Source organism: Leuresthes tenuis, unplaced genomic scaffold, assembly GCF_036924035.1.
Source record: "Leuresthes tenuis unplaced genomic scaffold, fLeuTen1.0.hap1 SCAF_4, whole genome shotgun sequence".
In the NCBI taxonomy this organism is placed as follows: Eukaryota; Metazoa; Chordata; class Actinopteri; order Atheriniformes; family Atherinopsidae; genus Leuresthes; species Leuresthes tenuis.
Window position 1 is genome coordinate 3218347 of NW_027325358.1, and position 20364 is coordinate 3238710.

General features: G+C 43.7%; 1 protein-coding gene across 18 annotated transcripts in view; it reads right to left on the minus strand.

Moving 5' to 3' along the window:
- Positions 1-20364, minus strand: part of LOC140305303 (regulating synaptic membrane exocytosis protein 1-like) — a 91452-nt gene that overhangs the window by 16054 nt on the left and 55034 nt on the right. For 5 of the 18 annotated variants that reach the window (XM_072384093.1, XM_072384100.1, XM_072384091.1 and 2 more), the window contains 17 exons: positions 20200-20240; positions 19913-20023; positions 19727-19826; positions 18328-18451; positions 18163-18219; positions 17873-17919; positions 17616-17731; positions 17405-17535; positions 16222-16393; positions 14182-14335; positions 13918-13974; positions 11767-11920; positions 10632-10742; positions 10210-10272; positions 4466-4555; positions 1464-1541; positions 885-950 (listed from right to left, as the gene is read on the minus strand). In XM_072384093.1, the coding sequence (XP_072240194.1) occupies positions 885-950; positions 1464-1541; positions 4466-4555; positions 10210-10272; positions 10632-10742; positions 11767-11920; positions 13918-13974; positions 14182-14335; positions 16222-16393; positions 17405-17535; positions 17616-17731; positions 17873-17919; positions 18163-18219; positions 18328-18451; positions 19727-19826; positions 19913-20023; positions 20200-20240 (1672 nt within the window). Of the gene's footprint in view, positions 1-884; positions 951-1463; positions 1542-4465; positions 4556-5065; positions 5186-10209; positions 10273-10631; positions 10743-11766; positions 11921-13917; positions 13975-14181; positions 14336-16221; positions 16394-17404; positions 17536-17615; positions 17732-17872; positions 17920-18162; positions 18220-18327; positions 18452-19726; positions 19827-19912; positions 20024-20199; positions 20241-20364 lie in introns of all 18 variants that reach the window. The other 13 variants (XM_072384104.1, XM_072384102.1, XM_072384108.1 and 10 more) reach the window with 12 other exon arrangements.

Sequence of the window (20364 nt, forward strand, 5' to 3'; positions counted from 1 at the left end):
AATAACTCGTGAGGAGCTTTTGGCATTTAAACTCTTCTGAAGTCATTTACACCTTGAGAGTGAACATTCAGGATGTGAGGTATTCAGTTAACCTGATTTTCTTAAATGCATCACCAACTGCTTCATAGGCAAGGTGTCATGAGAAATCTGCCACTCCTGTCTGAGAATGTCCCCACTGAGAAAACTGGATTGCATTTATAAAATATGAATATATTCAAGATTTAAAGCAGCAACACAGTCAAAAAAGTTTGGAGAGGCAATGATAGATAGAAAGATTTAGAATAAACAACATCCTGGAGGATTCCCCGATCAGCAGATTACCTGCTGACAGGTGAGGGTGTCAGGGTTGGGTATAAAGGGAGCATCCAACAGAGGTTTAATCTCTCCAACAAGGATGGTTAGTTTGTGCCAAACTCCATCAGAATCATCAATAAGTTCCAAAAGAAACAATTTCTCTGAGTAAGAATGTAAAGAACTTTGTTCTTTCAGCATCTACAGAGTAGAATAATGTGAACAGATTCAGGGGAAAGCTCAGTGTGGAAAGGCCAAGGACAGAAAGCCCTGTTGGATGAGCTCGGAGCCCTCAGGCAGCACTGCAGGAGAAACCATCAGGCCACCATGATCCATACAGCCACATGGGCTCAGGAGTCCATCTGTAACGACTCTCAAGGTGTGAAAGACCCCACAACAGAAAACTCTACGTCATTCTGCACGTGTTTCTGCTCTGTGTTGGGAATAGTCAACATATTAGGCTGCATAAGCATCAAAGGAGAGAAAAAACCATGTTACAGGTTTGACAAAACAGTGCAGATAGTGAAGGGATGATGGCAACGATAGGAGATAAAATCAGGTGAGTGAATGATGGAATGAATGAAGGGTCTTACCTGTCCCCCTCCAGGCTTTTTCTGCTGCCCCGTGGACAGTTTGGACTGGATGAATTGATACTCTGCCTGTTTTGGCAAACAGCAGCCACAGAGAGAGAGAGGAAGAAAAACAAACACGGCATGGAAAATGGCCACCCACAAAATGAACACTGAGTACAGGCTGAAAGGTCGGAAAGATGCTCAGGCTATGACTTCACTTGGATTTTTGTGGTTTAGAAAAGCGATAAAACTGAGGATGACACATGTAGTCAAATATCATTTTTCCCCCAGTGACAAAGTTACAGCAAATACAGTGTTTTCAAGCCAAAGAAGTGGGGATATTTAGGGCAGTTGCTCAGCAGAGAAGCAGGTGCAGCAGAGTAAAAGTGGGATTACACCGCCATAGATCACAAATATTCACAGGAAAAAGGAACAGAAACAGCGCTGATCACAAGATCTGGAATACATCATGAAGAGGACGAGCTCTGGGCTGCAGGAGAGGCTTCAGACGAGGAGTCAGGAAAATTTAAGCCAGCAAGCAAAGCAGTAGAGGTTTGTTAAGAGGTGGGAAGGCGACAGAAGGGGGCAGGCCTGGTATACCTGTCTTCCTCAGGGGCCACATGTTCTACTAAGATCCTGGGGCTTGGGGGAGTCTTGCGGGGCAAAGAGTTGGAGCACCTAGAGGGGCGGAGGGGGCGGGGGATGAGCATTCCCGGGTGGGAACGCCAGGAGAGATTGTTAATGAAGGCTGTGAAGCCATTCCTTTCTTTACATCAAGCACAAAGTTCACAAGGACTTGAGAAATCAATAAGCACATGTGCACAAACTAACTAACACAGCAGTAAACACAGTGAACTTTGACAAAGCTGTTTAACTTTGCTTGAAATTTCACATTATTATGCCGTTCAGCACCTTAAAACAGCACCCTGCAGTGTGCATGTTAATTCCCAGAGTGTAAGTGTAACTTCCCACAATGCAATGCAGCGGGGGATGTACTGAGCTGAAAAAAGCTTGTAGTTTTTGTCTATGTTGTAAATGTGCTCATCTGAGTAATAGGCTCCAGTTTAACAGTCCACATAAGAACCTTTCTAACTGAGTAAAATGACCCGGAAGTTTCTGAGCAGCAGCCAAGATAGAAGCTGTTTGGATTCTCTAAATACGACAGGAAGGATTATCTCCTTAAGTATAAGGAACTCCGGACCATCATTAATGAGAGAGAGTGATTCATGTGGATAAATACGAGTAGAAGGAGCTTATTTAGTTATGAACTTTGACAGTTCTAATATGATTTATGTGGCATCCCTTTCATACAACAGTGTAATGAGACCAAGTAGCGAAAGCAATTTGTTCTGTAGAATATCTATGAAACATTTGTAGTTTCGGTGCTGCAGACCCACATCACAGCATAAGTTGGGGCGAATTCTTATCGTCTTTTCCTGAGTCCTTAAGAGTCTTTCCTTAACCCAGTAATGTTTTCCAGGAGGTCAGGGAAAAAGCCGACAGGAGGTAATTTTTTAAACAGTTCAACCAAAACCACATTCTGGGATTTTGTTAGGATGCAAAGAAATGTAAGAGGTAGTCTTTGGCATCATTAGAATAAGTGCTGGATCAACATGATGATGTCGTGTATTTTAAATCTGTCCAAATCAAATCGGTGAGCATTTCAAAAGAGGTCTCAGACCTTACCCCATTGCTTTTTCATTAGTCAGCGATCCAGGATGCTGTCTGAGATTGTTTTAGGGCACCAAATGGCAGTATTAAATGCCCTGGAACTAAATGCCCTGGAACTACCTGGAACTACAGCTAACTAACTAATTAACTAACTACGTTACTCCAACTTGCCACAAGGCTCTGTGGAAGTGACTTAGAAAGACACTATGCTGCATTTCTGGATATTTTAATCCCTGTTGAAGAGTGACAAATCATTTTATGTTTAGTAAAATAATAATAAGGATACAGGCAGTAAGTTGTTTCTTAGCTCAGTAGAATCGCGGTAAATGGAAAACACCTGGCTTTTCTGGAAGTCCCTCTCAGAACTATCTAAGCTCATAAATTAGCATGTTTCATTCATATATTTAAGTCTTTGTGGTAAGTTACAGCAAGCTAACGGGCTACAGATGGAAAGCAGCTAATGAAAACAACCTAAATAGGTTTCCTGGTTTCTCCTATACTCAACTTTAACTGATGGAGTTTACAGTGTTGAATGCTGCTGCTGGATTATTTCCTGTCTTAGACATGAAAGCTGTTGAGATATTCCAAATATCTAACACCAAGCAGATCCTTTCTGATAAAAGTGAGCAACGATAACTTCAGTCATGTATGAACAACACGGTCTCATTCCCCTCTCATCACATGAAGGCTCATGGTTCTGAGTTAACTTGTAAAACCTTGGAGTAGAAGGGAGATAGACGCCATCTAATGTGTGGTAATACTTGTGGTGGTAGAATTGTATGTTTTCCTAAACCTAACCAAGTAGTTTTGGTGCTTAAACTAAATCCAATCAAAGAGGGGAGAATGATAAACAGTAGTAAAGAAAAAAGTCATAACAACAGAGACTTTAAGTGCAGTCACCCTCAGCAGAACCATCTCCACAGAGTTAATGAAAAGGAGTCTGATTAATGAGTTTTAGTCTAACGAGAGAAGTAAAGGATCATGTCTGAGCCCCTCTTTAACCTTTACAGAGTAGCTGCCAGCTGATGCACAGCTGCCTCTGATAAATGGGGGTGTCACTTTGACTGAGAGCTGCCACAGATTCTGGTGCTGCATTCACTGACCGTGGGAAACTCAGGTTTTCCAAAGTCCCACAGGAACAAAGCAAATGGGAAATAGAATTTCAGAGTTGGTAACTAAGGTAAGATTTGTCAACCCTGACAAAAGGCAGCTCATCACCTGTTGTTTTTGATCAGATAGAACATTAGACAAAGTACTTTCAGAGCATTTTAGCTCATTTCTTTCTTCTGTCATCTGAACTGTTTGACTTTTGATGAGCACTTGTTAATAATTAAGCAGTTAAGGAAACCTGAAGGCAGTCATGTTATTTTTCTAGGTTTGCATATAATATTGTTTTCCAACGTCCCACTTCCAAGGCACATTGAATGCAGCATGGCAGCAATTAAGACTGAACAGTTGTGAGAATAGCTGGGGATGCCCCATCTTCTGTCTGTAACTAGCTCAAATTTTAAAATTGTGTATTATTTAGAATAATATAGTTGTATAGTTTCCAATAAAATGCAGAGGGGGGGAAGGTTTCTTTCTACCAGCAGGGAAGGCAGTCATAGGAGCCCTATTTTGGGTGTCATGGCTGGAAGTTTGGTGACTTATTCCCCCTCAAACCTCTTAATGTTACTTAAAAATAAAAAATAAAAAAGGTAAAGCGATGCTCAGTGTGTTAAAAAGTCCTGCTCAAGGGTTCCTGACCAGACGTCAGCGAGCTGAGAGTCAGAATTTGTCGGTATGAGAGGGACAAATGACATGAACTGGAGTGAAAACATGCGGCTTTCTAAAACCCAGAATGTTGAATGAGTCAATCATGCAAACCGCATAACCACTGCTTTGGATTAAATTCACTCGATTCATGAACGGTGTAAATTTTCCTCTGATACCTGTCTCTGTCATGGGAGTGAAAGTTGGTGTCTGGCCTCAGACAAGTGGTGCTCGCACTCCTCACTCTGTCCAACGACGGCTGCAGGTCGCTGCAACGCCACGACACGGCAGCAGAGAGAGAAGTAAAGACAGAGGGAGAAACAGACGGAGACGAGTAAAGCAAGGACAGAGGCGATGAGGAGGAGGGCGATGGAGGAAAACACAGAGGAGGCCAGGAGAGGGAGGATAATGAGACGTAAAGTAATGAGAGAAGGCAGAGGGACAAAGAGAGAAACAGGAGGCCATCAGACAGTGTGGTAACATGTAATGGCTCTGATGCTATATCTCCATTTGTCATAGCCAGTCACTCCTCGTGGCCAAACGCTGTGATGGGAGGCTGGTGGGTTGCCATGGGAACCGGGTCTAAGAGGGAGAAGGGGGACGGTTTTTGGGGAGTGTGTGTGATGTGTGTCTGTTTGTCCTGTGACACATCATGCTTGTGACTTTGAACAGATGGCTGTTGCGTGTAATGTTTCAGGTTCAGTGCTTCAAACCAGCGAGTTGTTGGGCGGGAAAAGGGAAAAAGGAAATGACGATGTGTGAAGGGGGCGCGTTCTTACCTAACCGTGACCTCGTCCGTGAACCTGAGCACACGGTGTGTGAGGATGCTACGAGGCGAGGCGCCACCCCCCTCCTGCCTGTGGGGCGGCTTGTTCTTTAGGCATGCAGGGAGGGTGGAGCTGTGCACCAGATACCCCGCCCACGGCAGGCGGGAACAGACCCACATGCAAAAGGAAGGCAAAGGAAAAGAAAAATGACACATGCATGTGACAGAAATAAGCTGTGGCTGAATAAGTGAAGGGGAGGAAACGCAGGGGGACAAGCATCCACATCACAACATAAAATGTGGTTCCACTACTACAGCTCAGCTAAAATGGAAGCTTATTTTAAAACAATCTAAGCTCAGATGGTCTTTAGATTAATGGTGATTACCAGAACCACCACACACTGCAAATGAACACATGAACTGCCTCCAAACTGCGACTTCAGAGCGAGGAATTCATTACGTAAGAGCACAGCGATAGTTTCTCTTGTGAACTGACCTCCTACACATGTATGGGAGGATCACATGTGATGCTGATTATATAAGACAATCTACAGATCGAAAGCTGTTGGTGCAGCACGTGGCGAGGAGAGCCAGCTACAACGGATCTATAAAATGTACAGGAGCGCCATTAAAAGGATTAAAGCAGAGCAGAGAGAAACGGAGCAAAAAGTCTGGAAATGAGGCCTTTAAATAGACAGATTTTTGTCTTTTCGGTGCTGACTCAGATGTAGATGATAGAGGAGGTAAGAGTCATGCCACAGTCAACATCTGCTAAATATATTCAACCGGCTTTTATGATGTTTTAGTCCATTCACTGCAGCTCTAATACCAGCAGATTCCACAATATTTCTTAAGTTCTAGACCAGCTTCTGTCAGGGTCCTCTGGAAATGTAATATTGCAATTCCAGAAAGTACATAAGGAGATGATATCTCCTTCAGAGGAGGTACTTCTTTAAATTGGGAAGCTACAGTCTGCGCAGCGGGGGATGAGATGTCTTAAATCTTATTCCTGTAAGGTTCCCATTACTCTCGGGTTGCTTTCAGATGAGATGCCTCCTGCAGGCTGCCGCCCTCCTCTCACATGGAAGACAAAAATATACCATCGAAAGGAGAGTAATTTCTGTGCCCATCGTAGAGATATGGACTGCAGACTGTAATCTGACCACTAAAATTGCTATAGTACCAGAAAACAAACACAATGTAAAAAAAAAGCACTGCACATTTAATCTTTTTGTAAGCTTGTCTGGTCTGATAGCAGTTGTTGGAGGCTTATCTGAACCTAAATCACTTCTTAAGCACTCGCCTTCCGGTTTCTGTCCCTGTAAATGATTCATTATGCAGCTTGTGACGCCCCACCGCTGCTAAGGTAGAATTTCTGGAATTGGACAAACGACATATTGTGTCCTGAATTGATCATTTAATTAAATATACAGAGAGGTCTTTTAATCCTACATCCAAGGGGCAACATTTAAAATTCTTTAAATAATGCATAAATTTCATAGATTGTAAATTCATCTTGACTCAGTCATAGTTTTAGCTTAATCCAAACTTAGCCTAAACCTAGTCCACACCATTTATATGAATAAATGACCAAATATGCTGAGAAATGACCAAATCCTGACACCAGTGCTGAGACATCATGATACTGGGAAGCCCAGTGTTTATACCAAAGGAAAATCTGTGTTTGTGAATCCTATTTTGTCCACGTAATTACAAGAGATAAAGTCTTACATGAAAGAGATCAGAGTTTTTGATCTTTTTAGATTATTTTTGCGCACATTTTGTAGAAAAATCAAAGTTTTATGAGCTACAACTTTAATCTGACGATGGTGCTACCGAACAAGAAATAAAAACCAACACAGCTGCGGAGCTGTGAGCTACACTGACGTCACGGAGAAGATAAATAGATAAATATCAACCAAACTTCATGCAAACACATCCTGACATGGTTTCAGTTACAACCGAGGAACCAGATTTCTTAACAGTCTGTTTCTTCACCACTTTTCAGGTCACGCATTCATTTTCCAAAGCTGTAAGGTTTGTTGCCTACTTTTATAAAAACCTTTCAGCATTGGTCCTTTCTTTAGCTTCTGGTTTACCTCACAACATAGTTTGGGGCGCTGTGTTAATATATCAAAGCTCTCTCTATTGCACCAACAACAGAAGTAGAAACAGCTACAACGGTCGACATAACAGCCTGAAAAATGGTACAAGTACCACGTTTTCCATACTTTTACCTGCATAGCTGCAGCGTGAGTTTTGATTCTTTGGTGCATTGACGTTCTACGTCTCCACATATCTTGCTACATCATGGCGCCATGGCGGCGCAGCGTCTTTTTTTCCACTGGGGCCATAAATACTTTTCAGTTCAATTCAATTTTATCTTTATAGCTCCAAATTACAACAAATGTCATCTCAAGGCACTTCAAAGATACAGTCCGATTCAAGCCAATTAGAATCCAATTCATTCAGTGGGTCTACATGATGAGATTAACTGGATTACAGCTACAGTTATGCTCCTTATCTGAGGGTAATTATCCTTGGATATATGGCGGTGAATGAATGGAATCACTGGCACAAAGCATGTCATACCCCGGTACGATAGGTGGCGCTGTCCCCATTTCACTTTTACTTTTATTTGTTCTTTGCCAGATCATTTGTTTGGTTACTCACTCTTTTCCAAATCATACTTTCTAGTAATTCTTTGTTTTTAGGGGTGCACACAATGTTAACCCAAGTGCATGCCTCAGTTTTGGGTTAAAACTGAAGGATTCGACTCATGATCTGAAGCTAAAGTACTAAAAACTAACTCTCTGAAGACAGTCAGCGGGTCTCCATGATGAGATTAACTGGATTATAGCTACAGTTGGGTTCTGCTCCTTATCTGAGGGTAATTATCCTTGGATATATGGCGGTGAATGAATGGAATCACTGGCACAAAGCATGTCATACCCCGGTACCATAGGTGGCGCTGTCCCCATTTCAGCTATCGCTAATAGAGCCACTTCCTGTTGACGTCTTCACCGCCAACAACAACAAACTCAGGCATTCAGAAAGATGGCGAACGCAGAGCGAGATGAAGCTGCGTCCCTCTCCATCTGTGATGAGCTGGTTATGGCACAGACGATGCACAACGGAGCATTCTCCATCGCGTTGTTTCTTTCTTTCTGACGACAGCAACAGGAATATCGTCTCCTTCCACTTCCGGGTGACGATCGCGGGAAAAATCTGGAGCATGTGCAGAACGCTCGATCCGATCCACTGTCCTCTACGTGCACGTTCAGTGCACGTTTGGATCGAGTTATCTCGGGGTCTTAATTCGATCGCAAGTAACCCGATCCGATTAAATTTCTTGTCAGATTAAGCTTGTTACATGAGCTGAATAACTCAGTCTTATTGTAATTTAGCCATTAATCCGATCCGATTGCCCGCATGTAACCGCACTACAATTTTAATCCAATCAAATGAGTCCAGTTCCTACATAAAAGGCCAATTAAAATAACAGTCTAGCTCGGAAAAACCAACGGATTGCACCCAAACTTCTTGGATCCAATCCCCATCCTGAGCGGCCAAATACTCGGTGCAAGTAATGGAAGGAGCAGTGAAACCGAAACATGGGCTCGTTACGCTACAATCAGAGCACGACAGCATGTAACCTTCACTGCTGATTCGTAGATGGTTGGTAAAAATATTCCACCTGGCAGCTAAGTTCTTACAGTTCCAACAAAGACGTGTTTGTATCATGATCAGCAGCCTGGTTGAAAATGTAAAAACTTCTGTGTTTCTAACATGGAAACTGCCATAAGAATACATTTTCAGTGTACTGATTGGCCTCCCTTTGGTGTTACGCTCCATGAACACTTACTTTCTTGGCTGAGACTTGTAACAACATGTTTAGATGTTTGCTCTCCGTTAAAAATCTTCAGCAGGGAGCACATCACCTCTTAACCTTCATGTGTTGAAATTAATGGATCCAGCCTCATCCTGCACTCATCCCACAGTCTCTGCACTTTTTTACTACATGCGATTTCTACTCATCTGTGATTGGTCAGGGTTAAGAGTTTAAAGCACATGCTTAGAGGCAGAACTAATGAACATGGCTAATCGAACTGTTACTAAATACAAAAACCTTCATGGTTGCGTGTTTTTCTGTTCATGGGTCTGGATTTGAGTCACGTCGAATGAATCAGAAAACAGCAGCCAACGGATACCATCTCAGAATCTGTCACTCTGCTGTGTTTTAGGCATGTAGAGAAACCTTTTACACATTTTCTGCTGACACTTGGGTGGTTACGTACGTGATTTCAGCTAAAACATGTAAAGTGACTGGAATGGTCATTTAAAAGACTGGATGATACGGAGGGAAAAACAACACGACAAAGCAACTTTCCACAAACTCCCAACACAGCGAGCACAAGCAGCACAGCGGAGGTGTGTTAACTGCACCGACAGAACAATAAAAGACCCACCAACTTCACAAATGAGTCGGGGAAAGCCGGATAGGCACAGAGAGAGGGGTGGAAAGGTGTCGATGGCTTCCAGATTAGAAACGCTTACCTGTAAATGTTTTTATGGATACCGTTCACTAACAGCGGCATTTTGGGGGGAAGCGTGTTGCTGTATCTACCTACGCTCCTGGTTGTGTTGTGAATGGAGGTCATGCACATCGAGAGCAAAACAGGAAGAAAAAAAAAGGAAAATAAATAAAACTTTTGTGAGAGAAAACACACTCGATGGGATGAATTGAGAAGAAGAAAAGAATCCAAAAAGCTTTGCTTTCTTTTAGGTTTCCAATCAGCTCACGTAGTGCTCAGTGTGTGTGTGTGTGTGTGTGTGTGTGTGTGTGTGTGTGTGTGTGTGTGTGTGTGTGTGTGTGTGTGTGTGTGTGTGTGTTTATGAGGCAGCTGTGCTAACAGGAAATAGACAGGATGACAAGAGTTACAGCTTGACACAAATGTGGCCTTTTCCTAACTTTATGCAGGTGCAGAGAAGCAGAAATAACACGAGATAAAGAAAATAATCATTTCTTTTCCACTGGAAAGCTTCAAGCTTGTTAAGATGGAGTTGTTAAAGTGTGGCGAGCATGAACACGATGATACTCAGTAAAATAAAGCTGAATGGCAGTTGGATCTTTTTTCAATTCATCGTTATTTTTACCTGTTTGTGTGCAGGCACTCAGCACTCCCGCCCCGAACAGACCTGTGCATCTCCAGGACCTCACTGTCATTGCCATGACGATGGGTGAACAAATGAAAAACAACCCGAGAAAACACAACAGAACAGGATGGCAACTCAGACAGGCAAAGTGAACTTATGAATGAGAGAAACCAGGAAATAATAATTCTGAGATTTCAGTAAAGTCTTGAACAAACTTGATATGCTTCATTCTGTTAGTCGTATTAGTAGAATTAGTTTGGGAACAAATTACAACACTCTGATTAATCAAAGCAAGATTTAACCTTTGGTAAATACAGGTAATCATTAGCATGCCAAAGCTCTATAAGCACCAAAGCTGCTGTCAGATTCTGAGAGCACTTCCTTCCCCCCAAAGATTCCCAGAGATCCCAACAGCATGTTACCTGTCCTCCGAGTACTCGTAGTCCGAGTCCCCAGAGCGCTGGTGCTCCAAGTGAGACTCGTGGTAGTGTGAGGGGGAGTGATGGCGGTTCTGATGGATCTCGTCCAAACTCCTGATGAAATCAAATATGTCAGATTATTGAACGCACTGCAGATACTCACATGGAAGAATAAGCAGTGCAATCTTTTCAGAAACTTGGTGAGTTGATTTATTTTGGTATTCTAATGACTTAAAGATTAAAGGGGAACTCCGGTATTTTTAAACCTTATTTCTGGCATGAAATACGTTCATCTACTCACCGAGAACAGTTTGGTGAAAGTCGGCGTCCTTCAGAAGATATTTAGATAACTGGAGATCCATATAACGGAGTGAACGGGGCTTAGAGGATGCAGCCTCTAAATAAGGCATTATCTGTCTTTATTTCACCAACACTTTAAGAAGAATGAATGAATGAACGTGTGCTATAGCTCTGTTAGCTCATAGCTGCTGTTATGTGGCTACTTGCAGCTATAGGAGAGCTAACGGAGGGATTTCTACACAGGCACTCTACTGGGACCACTTCATCCACACGCCCCGCTGAAGCACAGTTTATTTACTCCGGTAAGAACGTCCATCTTACTCAAAGTCGTTGTTCACATTGTCCAAATCTGATAAATATCCTGCCATGTTGCACAAAACTATCAGCAGCAAACTCTGTGTGAAGTTAGCCGACTGTCACAGAGCACGGAGTGAATAAACTGTGCTCCAGGGGGGCGTGTGGATGAAGTGGTCCCAGTAGACGAGTGTGTAGAAATCCCTCTATAAGCCCCCCGATAGCCAGAAATAAGGTCTAGGTTTAAAAATACTGGAGTTCCCCTTTAACCATACCATACCCTGCTGACCGATCACCTGGTTTTTGTGCCAGTTTATGTTAGATTTCACCCCTCAGGAGTCCTACATTTGAGTCTGTCAGCCATCACAATACAGCACAAGGATGCCCCCACTTTTACTGCCCATATATACTGAGAAAACTGTGATTTACACTCAGCTGCAACACTCGTTGTGCCTGAAATGTGGCGCCGCACCACTGCTGATGCTGTTAAACAGTCACCACAGTTTGGCACGCGACCCACTGACAGTTGGCAGGTGGCGCTGACCTTTGCATGGGGACGTGTGCGGGCCGAGACCGAGCCCTGCAGGAATCCTCTCTGTGGGGAGACACTGAGCGGGAGCGGTGCTGGGCGGCCCGCTGCTGCTCCGGCACGGCCAGCGTACTGCCCCGGTCTCGCTCCCGGGAGTTACGCTCTGCACCTAAAGACATGGACAGCATGGACACACAAATAAAACAAAAGATTAAAGCATCAACAGTTCATCGTTTTGAGACGGATGCAGCTGTGAGTGTGCTACTCACTGCCATCTACAGACTGTAGAACATCACATCAGGATGTTTTACAAGCAAATGACCCACTGGTCGTGTGACATAGCTGTTTCTGCAATGCCTCTGTCGGTCCTGAGATCGGCAGGGTTCAGATGAGACATTAACATCTGTAAAACTGCAGAGAATTGGTTTTATATGGAGAAAATGAAAAAGATTCAGATCCACCGAACCGGTTGTGGCTTGATTTGAAAACGAAGCTGCTGCTATTAAAAGCCTGGTTCCCTTCCTGTAGCGATTATTTCAGGTGAGCAACAAGAGCTGCACCGACATGTAACCCTAGTTAGTGATGAAATCTACAGCCATAACATTATGACCACCTGCCTAACATTGCACGAGTCTCACTATTTCAACCAAAACAGCTCCGACTCCACCCAACCTCTGTCCATTTTCTGTCTTCAAACCATCAGTTGCACATATTCTAAATCCAGAGGATTGTGAAGTTCGCCCAGCACTACCCACAGATGCTGATCTGGATTGAGTTCTGGAGATTTGGGAGGTCAAGTCAACACCTCAGACTTGTTGCTGTGTTCCTCAAACCTTTCCTTTGAATTGTGCCCATGATCCTGCTGAAAAGGCCGCTGCCATCAGGGAATATAATCTCCATGAAGGGTTGTGTTTCATCAGCAAGTGTTTGTGCCTAAAACATACTCATGAATGGCAGGTTCTGACCCTCGCTGACTTCCCATAATGCATCCTGGTACCACGTCTTCCAGCCAGCAAAAGCATCCTGATCAAGGCAAACTGTGAGATCATTTGTATTCTGGCACCTTTCTGCCAGAACCAAAATGTTTCTACTGGATCGAAATGGTCATGGCCACCGATGACCGGAGACATTTCACACGAGCTGCAGCTGTGGAGATGCTATGACTCAGCCGGCTAACTGTCACAAACTGGCTTTTTGTCACCACAGTCACTGAAATAATCACTTGCTGCTTAATATATGCTGCTAACAGCCAGGTGCCTCTAGAACAAGACAATGAAGGTTTTTTAAGTGCACGTGTCAGTGGTCGTAATGTTATGGCCGTACGAGTCTGTGCGTGTAAAAAAGCTATGACTCTGTGATTGAAGACAGACTCTCAGGGTCATCTGTGGATGAATTAAGCAGCTTTGGCCCTGGGATTGTTCTGGAACTCCAACAATGCAGCCGCGACTCATGGGTAACACAGAAAGGAACTCTTTTCTTGATTTGTTGTTGTTGTTGTTTTGTTACAGTCTCCAAAAAGAACCATCATCATGAATCTGTTTGCTTGTGGAATCAGATTATGTGCAGTTTTGTATCAGCATCCCATTGAGCATAAAATATTGATTAAAAACTCTAATAATTTCCCTACAATATACACATTTTCTTGTGAAAAGTCACAGTGTAAATCACTGTAAATCAGTTCCTTTTTTGACTGACAGAAACTGAAGCCATTGCAGAAACAGCCAAACAGCAAAGCAGTTGTAGTGACTCTTCCGGCCAAAATAACACAATTTCATCCTCTTCTTTACGTGTTTGGTGTCTTCGGTGAAGTAAGCAACAGCCGGGTATGACTGGAGACATGCAGGAGAATGGCAGTCGACTCAGTGGAATGTCAGTGAACTGCTGCAGCTCTACAGTCGAACATGCACTCAGTGCTACACGGTTTCTATGGTCCAGCAGAAGAGGAGAAACTGTTCACTGCAGCCTCAGTAATGTTCATTTTGCCAAAACACTGAAGTGAAATGTTCAGTCAGGCTCCATTTTGTTTGAAAATGTAAGCCAAAGACATTTTTTGAAGGTTTTCGGGTGAACAGATAGAGGGAGGCTGCAAGAAGAAGCTTCTCACCCAGTGCTGGACACCTACAGGCTACTACAGGAGAAGGCTCAGTAATCATGCCCCCCACCCACCTTTATTCACAACTATCAAACCATCATCAAACTCTGTATCAATGATGCGATGAGACCCTGCACACACACACAAACACACACACAAACACACACACACAACACACATACAAGACAGGGTAAGGTTGAGAGGTTCTGGCTCAGTCTCCCACAGAGAGACACAAAGGAGAAAGCTCAGAAAAGGAGAGATCAGCAGCACACGCAGACATATTTCAGGTCCGATAAAACACAGAACGCTGTCAGAACGCTGCATGCAAACAGACATACTTTGGAGTTTCTTGCTGGGACTGTCTCCGTGGACGTGTCGGCGTGGGAGGTACGGCGAGGGCTGTGGCAGAGGTATGGAGGATGCGTCATGCGTCTGGAGTTTGTACCAGTGGGGAATGTCGTCTAACAAAGCCGTCTCCAGCTCTATCAGGATCTGACAGGACAGAGAGGGAAGGAGGCAGATAAGAGAGGATCCTGTTCGTGGAGGACCCACTTCAGTCAACCTCTGTGGGTTATTGATACAAAAAAATACCAACCGACCAATCACAACCTTTAAAAGAGCATCACTTAAATCCATTAAAACACTGGAGGCTTGAGGTACTTTTATCAAGTATTTCCCAAGACAATAAATCATATGTTGGGTAGCATAAAGAACATATTCATTGGTGACACATATTATGTTTATGCTTTTATCTAAAGCAACTTACAGGTAGGCAGATAAGGCCTAAGGACCCCTACTGGAGGAAGTACCTTTGATGCAGGGGATTTGAACCCAGGTCTCCCACATGGAAGGTGGCAATCATACCACTACACTTTCGAGCCCAAATTCATATTAAATATTCATCATGTGAGCTCATGGAAGAAGTACAACTCAAGTTAAACTGGAAAAACCTGTGTGCATCGGTTTCTTTAAGATTAAATTCTTTAAGATGTTGAAATCAATAGAAAATATCACAAAAAAGTGGGAATGTAGTCATTTATAACATTTATAACAGTAACATTTGTGTTAGTGAGTGTCAGCAGTATCCAGTTTTAGTAAGAAGGTTCAGAAAGTGTTCAGACCCCTTCACATGGAAGCAGCTCTGAGTAAAATCAGATAGAATTTAAATTACTTCAAGAGCACGAGGATAAAGGTCGTCTGGTCGACTGATCATCACCAGCTATTATAATCCCTACAGAGCAGCACGGTGGTGGCAGCATCATGCTGTGTGGATGCTGCTTAGACAGGGAGGTTCAGACCTGAGAGGAAAGACTGCAACACACTGACGCCCTCAAAGAAAAAGCTGGTCTCCTTTCAGTCCTCATGGGGAAATGGCCGAAACAAATCTGGACTGACTTCTGTCACGGTTTATTTTCCGTTCCATGTCTTGTTTCGTCATTTCCTGTTTTATTTTAAAAGATCACTAATCTTGTCCTCTCGTTTCAGGTACCTTACCCTTCCTCCCATGTCATGCGTCTCATTGTCTTCCCTGATTCCAAAGTGTTTCCACCTGTTCCCCTTGGTCCCTCATGTGTTTAAATAGTCTGCGTTTCCCTTGTCTCGTCGCCAGTTTGTTGTCTCACTTTGAGCTTCGTTACCAGCCGCCTTGTCTTGTCTTGAACCCACAGATTCCACGAGCCTGCAGCGAGCGACTCTCCTGCAGTGCTGTCTTGCTTTGTAATTTATTCTACTTCCATAGCCTTAGTTGTTCATTGTTACGGTAAGTTTCAAAGCTTTGTTTTTCCTCCATTTTCTAGGAGTGATTTTTCGTTGTTACCCGTCATAGTCGCCTCCGTTAAAGGAGAGCTTTTAGTTAAAGTTAAAGTTTCATAGAGCCTGTTTTGTTAAGAGTGCGCCTTTGTTTTATTCCGCCTCATTTTGAGAGTGTGCCTTAGTTTTGTTAAAGTCTTCATAGCTTTTCTGTTTTCCTCCCAGTTCGGAGAGATTTTATGTTTGTTAACTTTCATAGCCGCACTCCTTCTCCACCGTAGATACGGAGGAGAGCGCTTAGGGTTTTTATAGCCAGTTTCTTTTGCGCTGCCAGGAGATCGCCCTGCAGTGCCGTGATCTTGTGTCTGTTTAATTAAATAAAACCCTCTTGCAACCACATGACCCTGCATCTGCGTCCTGAATCCCTCTGGCAACCTGACAACTTCAGGACTTTTTGGATAGCCCAAATCCAGTGAACATGCTTAAAAGACTCCCAGAGAAAGATCAAATTTAATTGGAGGGTGTGGGGGGTCTGATCCCTTTCTTAAGCGACTGTATAAACAGTAAATGTGACAGTAAATGTGGTATTTATTCTTTCGACAGAGTTCATAGACCCGTGTAGAACCCACCTCGCCCAGGAATTCGCTCTCCTCCTCCTGGACTCTGGGCTGATCCCAGACTGTGATCTCCAGCATGCGCTCTCTGAAGTCCCGCCGGTGAACATGGGAATATAAGAAGGTCTGGTTCCACTTGGGCTCAGCGCTCTTCTTCACTGTTTTGGTCCGTCTTTTACTCTTATCACTGGATCACAGCAGAGATTGGGCACAACGAGGGGAGAGGGTGTGTTATTTTGAACAAATTCAAAACAACAACCACTGGTGAAGGTTAACTTAAAGGGGAACTCCTGTATTTTTAAACCTGGACCTTATTTCTGGCATGAAATACGTTAATCTACTCACTGAGAACAGTTTGGTGAAAGTCGGCGTCCTTCGGAAGATATTTAGATTCCTCGAGATCCATATAACGGAGTGAACGGGGCTTAGAGGATGCAGCCTCTAAATAAGGCATTATCTGTCTTTATTTCACCAATACTTTAAGAAGAATGAATGAATGAACGTGTGCTATAGCTCTGTTAGCTCATAGCTGCTGTTATGTGGCTACTTGCAGCTATAGGAGAGCTAACGGAGGGATTTCTACACAGGCACTCTACTGGGACCACTTCATCCACACGCCCCCCTGCAGCACAGTTTATTCACTCCGTGCTCTGTGACAGTCGGCTAACTTCACACAGAGTTTGCTGCTGATAGTTTTGTGCAACATGGCAGGATATTTATCAGATTTTGACAGCATGAACGACGACTTTGAGTACGATGGACGTTCTTACTGGAGTGAATGAGCTGTGCTGCAGGGGGGCATGTGGATGAAGTGGTCCCAGTAGAGTGCCTGTGTAGAAATCCCTCCGTTAGCTCTCCTATAGCTGCAAGTAGCCACATAACAGCAGCTATGAGCTAACAGAGCTATAGCACACGTTCATTCATTCATTCTTCTTAAAGTATTGGTGAAATAAAGACAGATAATGCCTTATTTAGAGGCTGCATCGTCCCTGCCTCCGTTTTATGGATATACGCCAATCGCGAGTTTTCTAAATAGATTCCCAAGGATGCCGACTTTCACCAAACTGTTCTCGGTGAGTAGATGAACGTATTTCATGCCAGAAATAAGGTCCAGGTTTAAAAATACCGGAGTTCCCCTTTAAGAAACACTTGTGAGAAAGACCTGTAAAGTGGGAGAAAATGAATACAGTGAGTATACCTCCTATCAGGCAGGAAGTACATTTTCACATATGGGTTCCGAGGTCGGCCGTCTGGACGGGGTGGCAGGTCTTTGGCTTGAAGGACGTTGACGATCAACTGATGGCCCACTTTATCGTACCACAGCTTCACCTTGAATGACAGCCTTCATCAGAACCCACAACCTGTCACATAAACCACATTTCTCTGTTCTTTCTCCAGCTGCTACTCACAGAGAGCTGTCCGGGCAGCACCATCGGAAGGTCTCGGAGGGTCCCGGGGCTGGTAGGAGACATCACTGATATGGAGGGACGGTCCATCTTCTGTGACTCGAAGGAACTGGAGCCTGCTGAGGGATGAAGGCAAAAGCAGTTCCTCTAATGTATCGCTGATAAATGAGAAACTGATACCACGATTCAACTGTAGGGAGTCTCTAGAGAGGCTTCTTACAATGAACTACACAGATTACGATGCCATTATAAACACTTACTGGATTCTAGAGGAGGGTGGGGGGACCCGGGGATTCTCGGGATGTCTCTGTAAAAAGTGAAAAGTCATCGATATATAACTCTTTTCTGATATTACATGCAGTAAATATTCATCTTTTGCTAAATGGATTGTGGAGGACGAACAAGCAGCCTGCCAAAACAGGTTCACATGTTAACAAGGTGGGTAATGAAGGACAAAAGAAGAGCTGGAAAAAGGGATTTTTTCTGTTGGATTGTAAGGATTTCAGGGATGACACATGGGAAAGGGGCTCCACCCACTAAATCTACTTACTGATGTGCTCTATACACTTTTCTCAAGAAGTTTTTGGACATAATTCGGTTGATTGAGCTTTTAGATAAAGGAAGGAGACACATCAAAATTATCTGTCAGAATATAATGACTTAGCCACTTTAAGCTGGTAATAATCATATACTGGTAACATACAGTATATCTTACCCTATTGGTCTTGAAACAACTATCTCCACTTGAGGCTCAGCCTTGGACTCGAGAATGATGTTGTAGACTTCTTTCTTGGTTGCTCCCGGCAACGACTTCCCATTCCACTGCAGCACCTCGTCGCCTGGACACAACGTGGTTCAGAAGCATGATGACAGCACCCCGGGATTTATTTGTCTGATTGAGAGGAGCACTAAGAAGCACAATCAATCGGGTGCCAAAGTATGCTGAGCTGAGAGTTTTCTGTCCAAATTACCATGACAACGTGATCCGAGCACAAAACTTGCCGTTCAGCGTTTTGGACTGAATCTGCTATAAAACCTGCCGGATGATATTCTCTGAGTGATATAGATTCCCATCATTTTTAATGCCACCAAATGAAGCCGTGCAGTTGCAGAAACTAACACTGAGTGTGTTGGATTGGTACAAAAATACTTGATATGGATAAATATTTGGTGATGAATTAAATATTTCATCATTTCGAGCAGATATGTCCAGTTTTACATGACTTCTGTTGCATGTATCAAAGCACAGATTTCAGAATTTCTAATAACAAAAATACCATAACGTGAAATAACTGGATGATGATGTCATTCTCTCCATTAACCACCTGATTATTTTGCTCAAATTTTACTCAAATTACTGTAAACCTAAAATGTTCTCATTGGTATCTTTTGATATTTGATCAATACTTACTAATGACGAGGTTTGTCACAGCCTGTGCTGTGAAACCTCTGCAGATGGTCCAGAACGCGGCGGTGCGTCTGGTCTTGGATCAGCCTAAAAGAACACGCCCCCCCCTCTGTTCATTGAGCTCCACTGGCTGCCCTTAGCATCAGATTCAAGTCCCTGATGTTAGCTACAAAGAGCTTAATGGAACGGCTCCATCTACTTGAATGCTCTTGCAAAGGCTTCTGTCCCAACTGGGTCCCTCCGTTGGTCCCAGGATTGTCGTCTAGCAGCTCCTACACCACGCCTAAGACAATCCAAACTCTGTTCATGTGTCGTCCCACGATGGTGGAATGACCTACCGAGCGCTACCAGAACAGGGGCGTCCCTGTCTATCTTCAAGAAGCTCCTGAAAACCTCTCTTCAGAGAGCATCTCCTATCCCAGCACTTACCTTGTACTTCCCTCCCCCCTCTATCTCTGCTCTTTATCTTTCTGCTCTTCCTTCTATGCCTGCACCCTATCTCTACTCTGTCACCTCTGACAGAGTCGGACTCCTGGGTTCCTTCTATGTAGTTTATTGTTAGCTTTTTATAAAGCTGTTATATCTTCATTTGTAAGTCGCTTTGGATAAAAGCGTCTGATAAATACATAAACATTTTTAATACCAATGAGAGCGTTACTAACCAAATATAAAGGATAATATAGTTGTGTGTTAATCAGACTCGCACCTGCACGTAGGTGTCCAACAACATCTGCCAGGCTGCCTTTTTTGACTTTGGTGATGAAGGCCCCAAGTCTTCCCGTCTCTGTCATCTTCCCTCCTACTACCTGCACACAAAGGTGGGACAGGAAGGTGAAAAGAAGCGCACGTGCGTTACGTAGTTACTTCCATTCCAAGGAGATTTACTGCTCACTTTTAGGCCCAGGAGTGAGCCCGCCTCACGAGGCATGGCCGACCTCTTGCTTAATGTGATGCGTCCTATCAGGTGGTCGCCCTCCTTGGATGGCTGCCACGTAACTGGATACTGCAGGGACAGGAAACAGCGTGAGGATGGTTAAGAGCGGACTCGCGAGGTGTAGATAACTCAGTTTTATTATATGCAACTTGTGCTGTTCTTGTCTTTTTGCACTTTAGAAGAACCTGCAGGTGTATGTGAGCTAAGTGGTCAGAACAGTGGCGTTCCAACACTTTCAAACTTACGTGCCAGACTGCAGGATCTAAAGGATGACAGTCCCAGTCTCCTGCGAAAACAAAGAGTAAGACAAGCAGAAATGAGTCTTTGCTGTGGCTCCAGACTGTAGTCATTTTCTTTATTTTCTTTCTTTCAAATACCCTTGAACATCAAGAACTTCCCTGGAGTCCAAC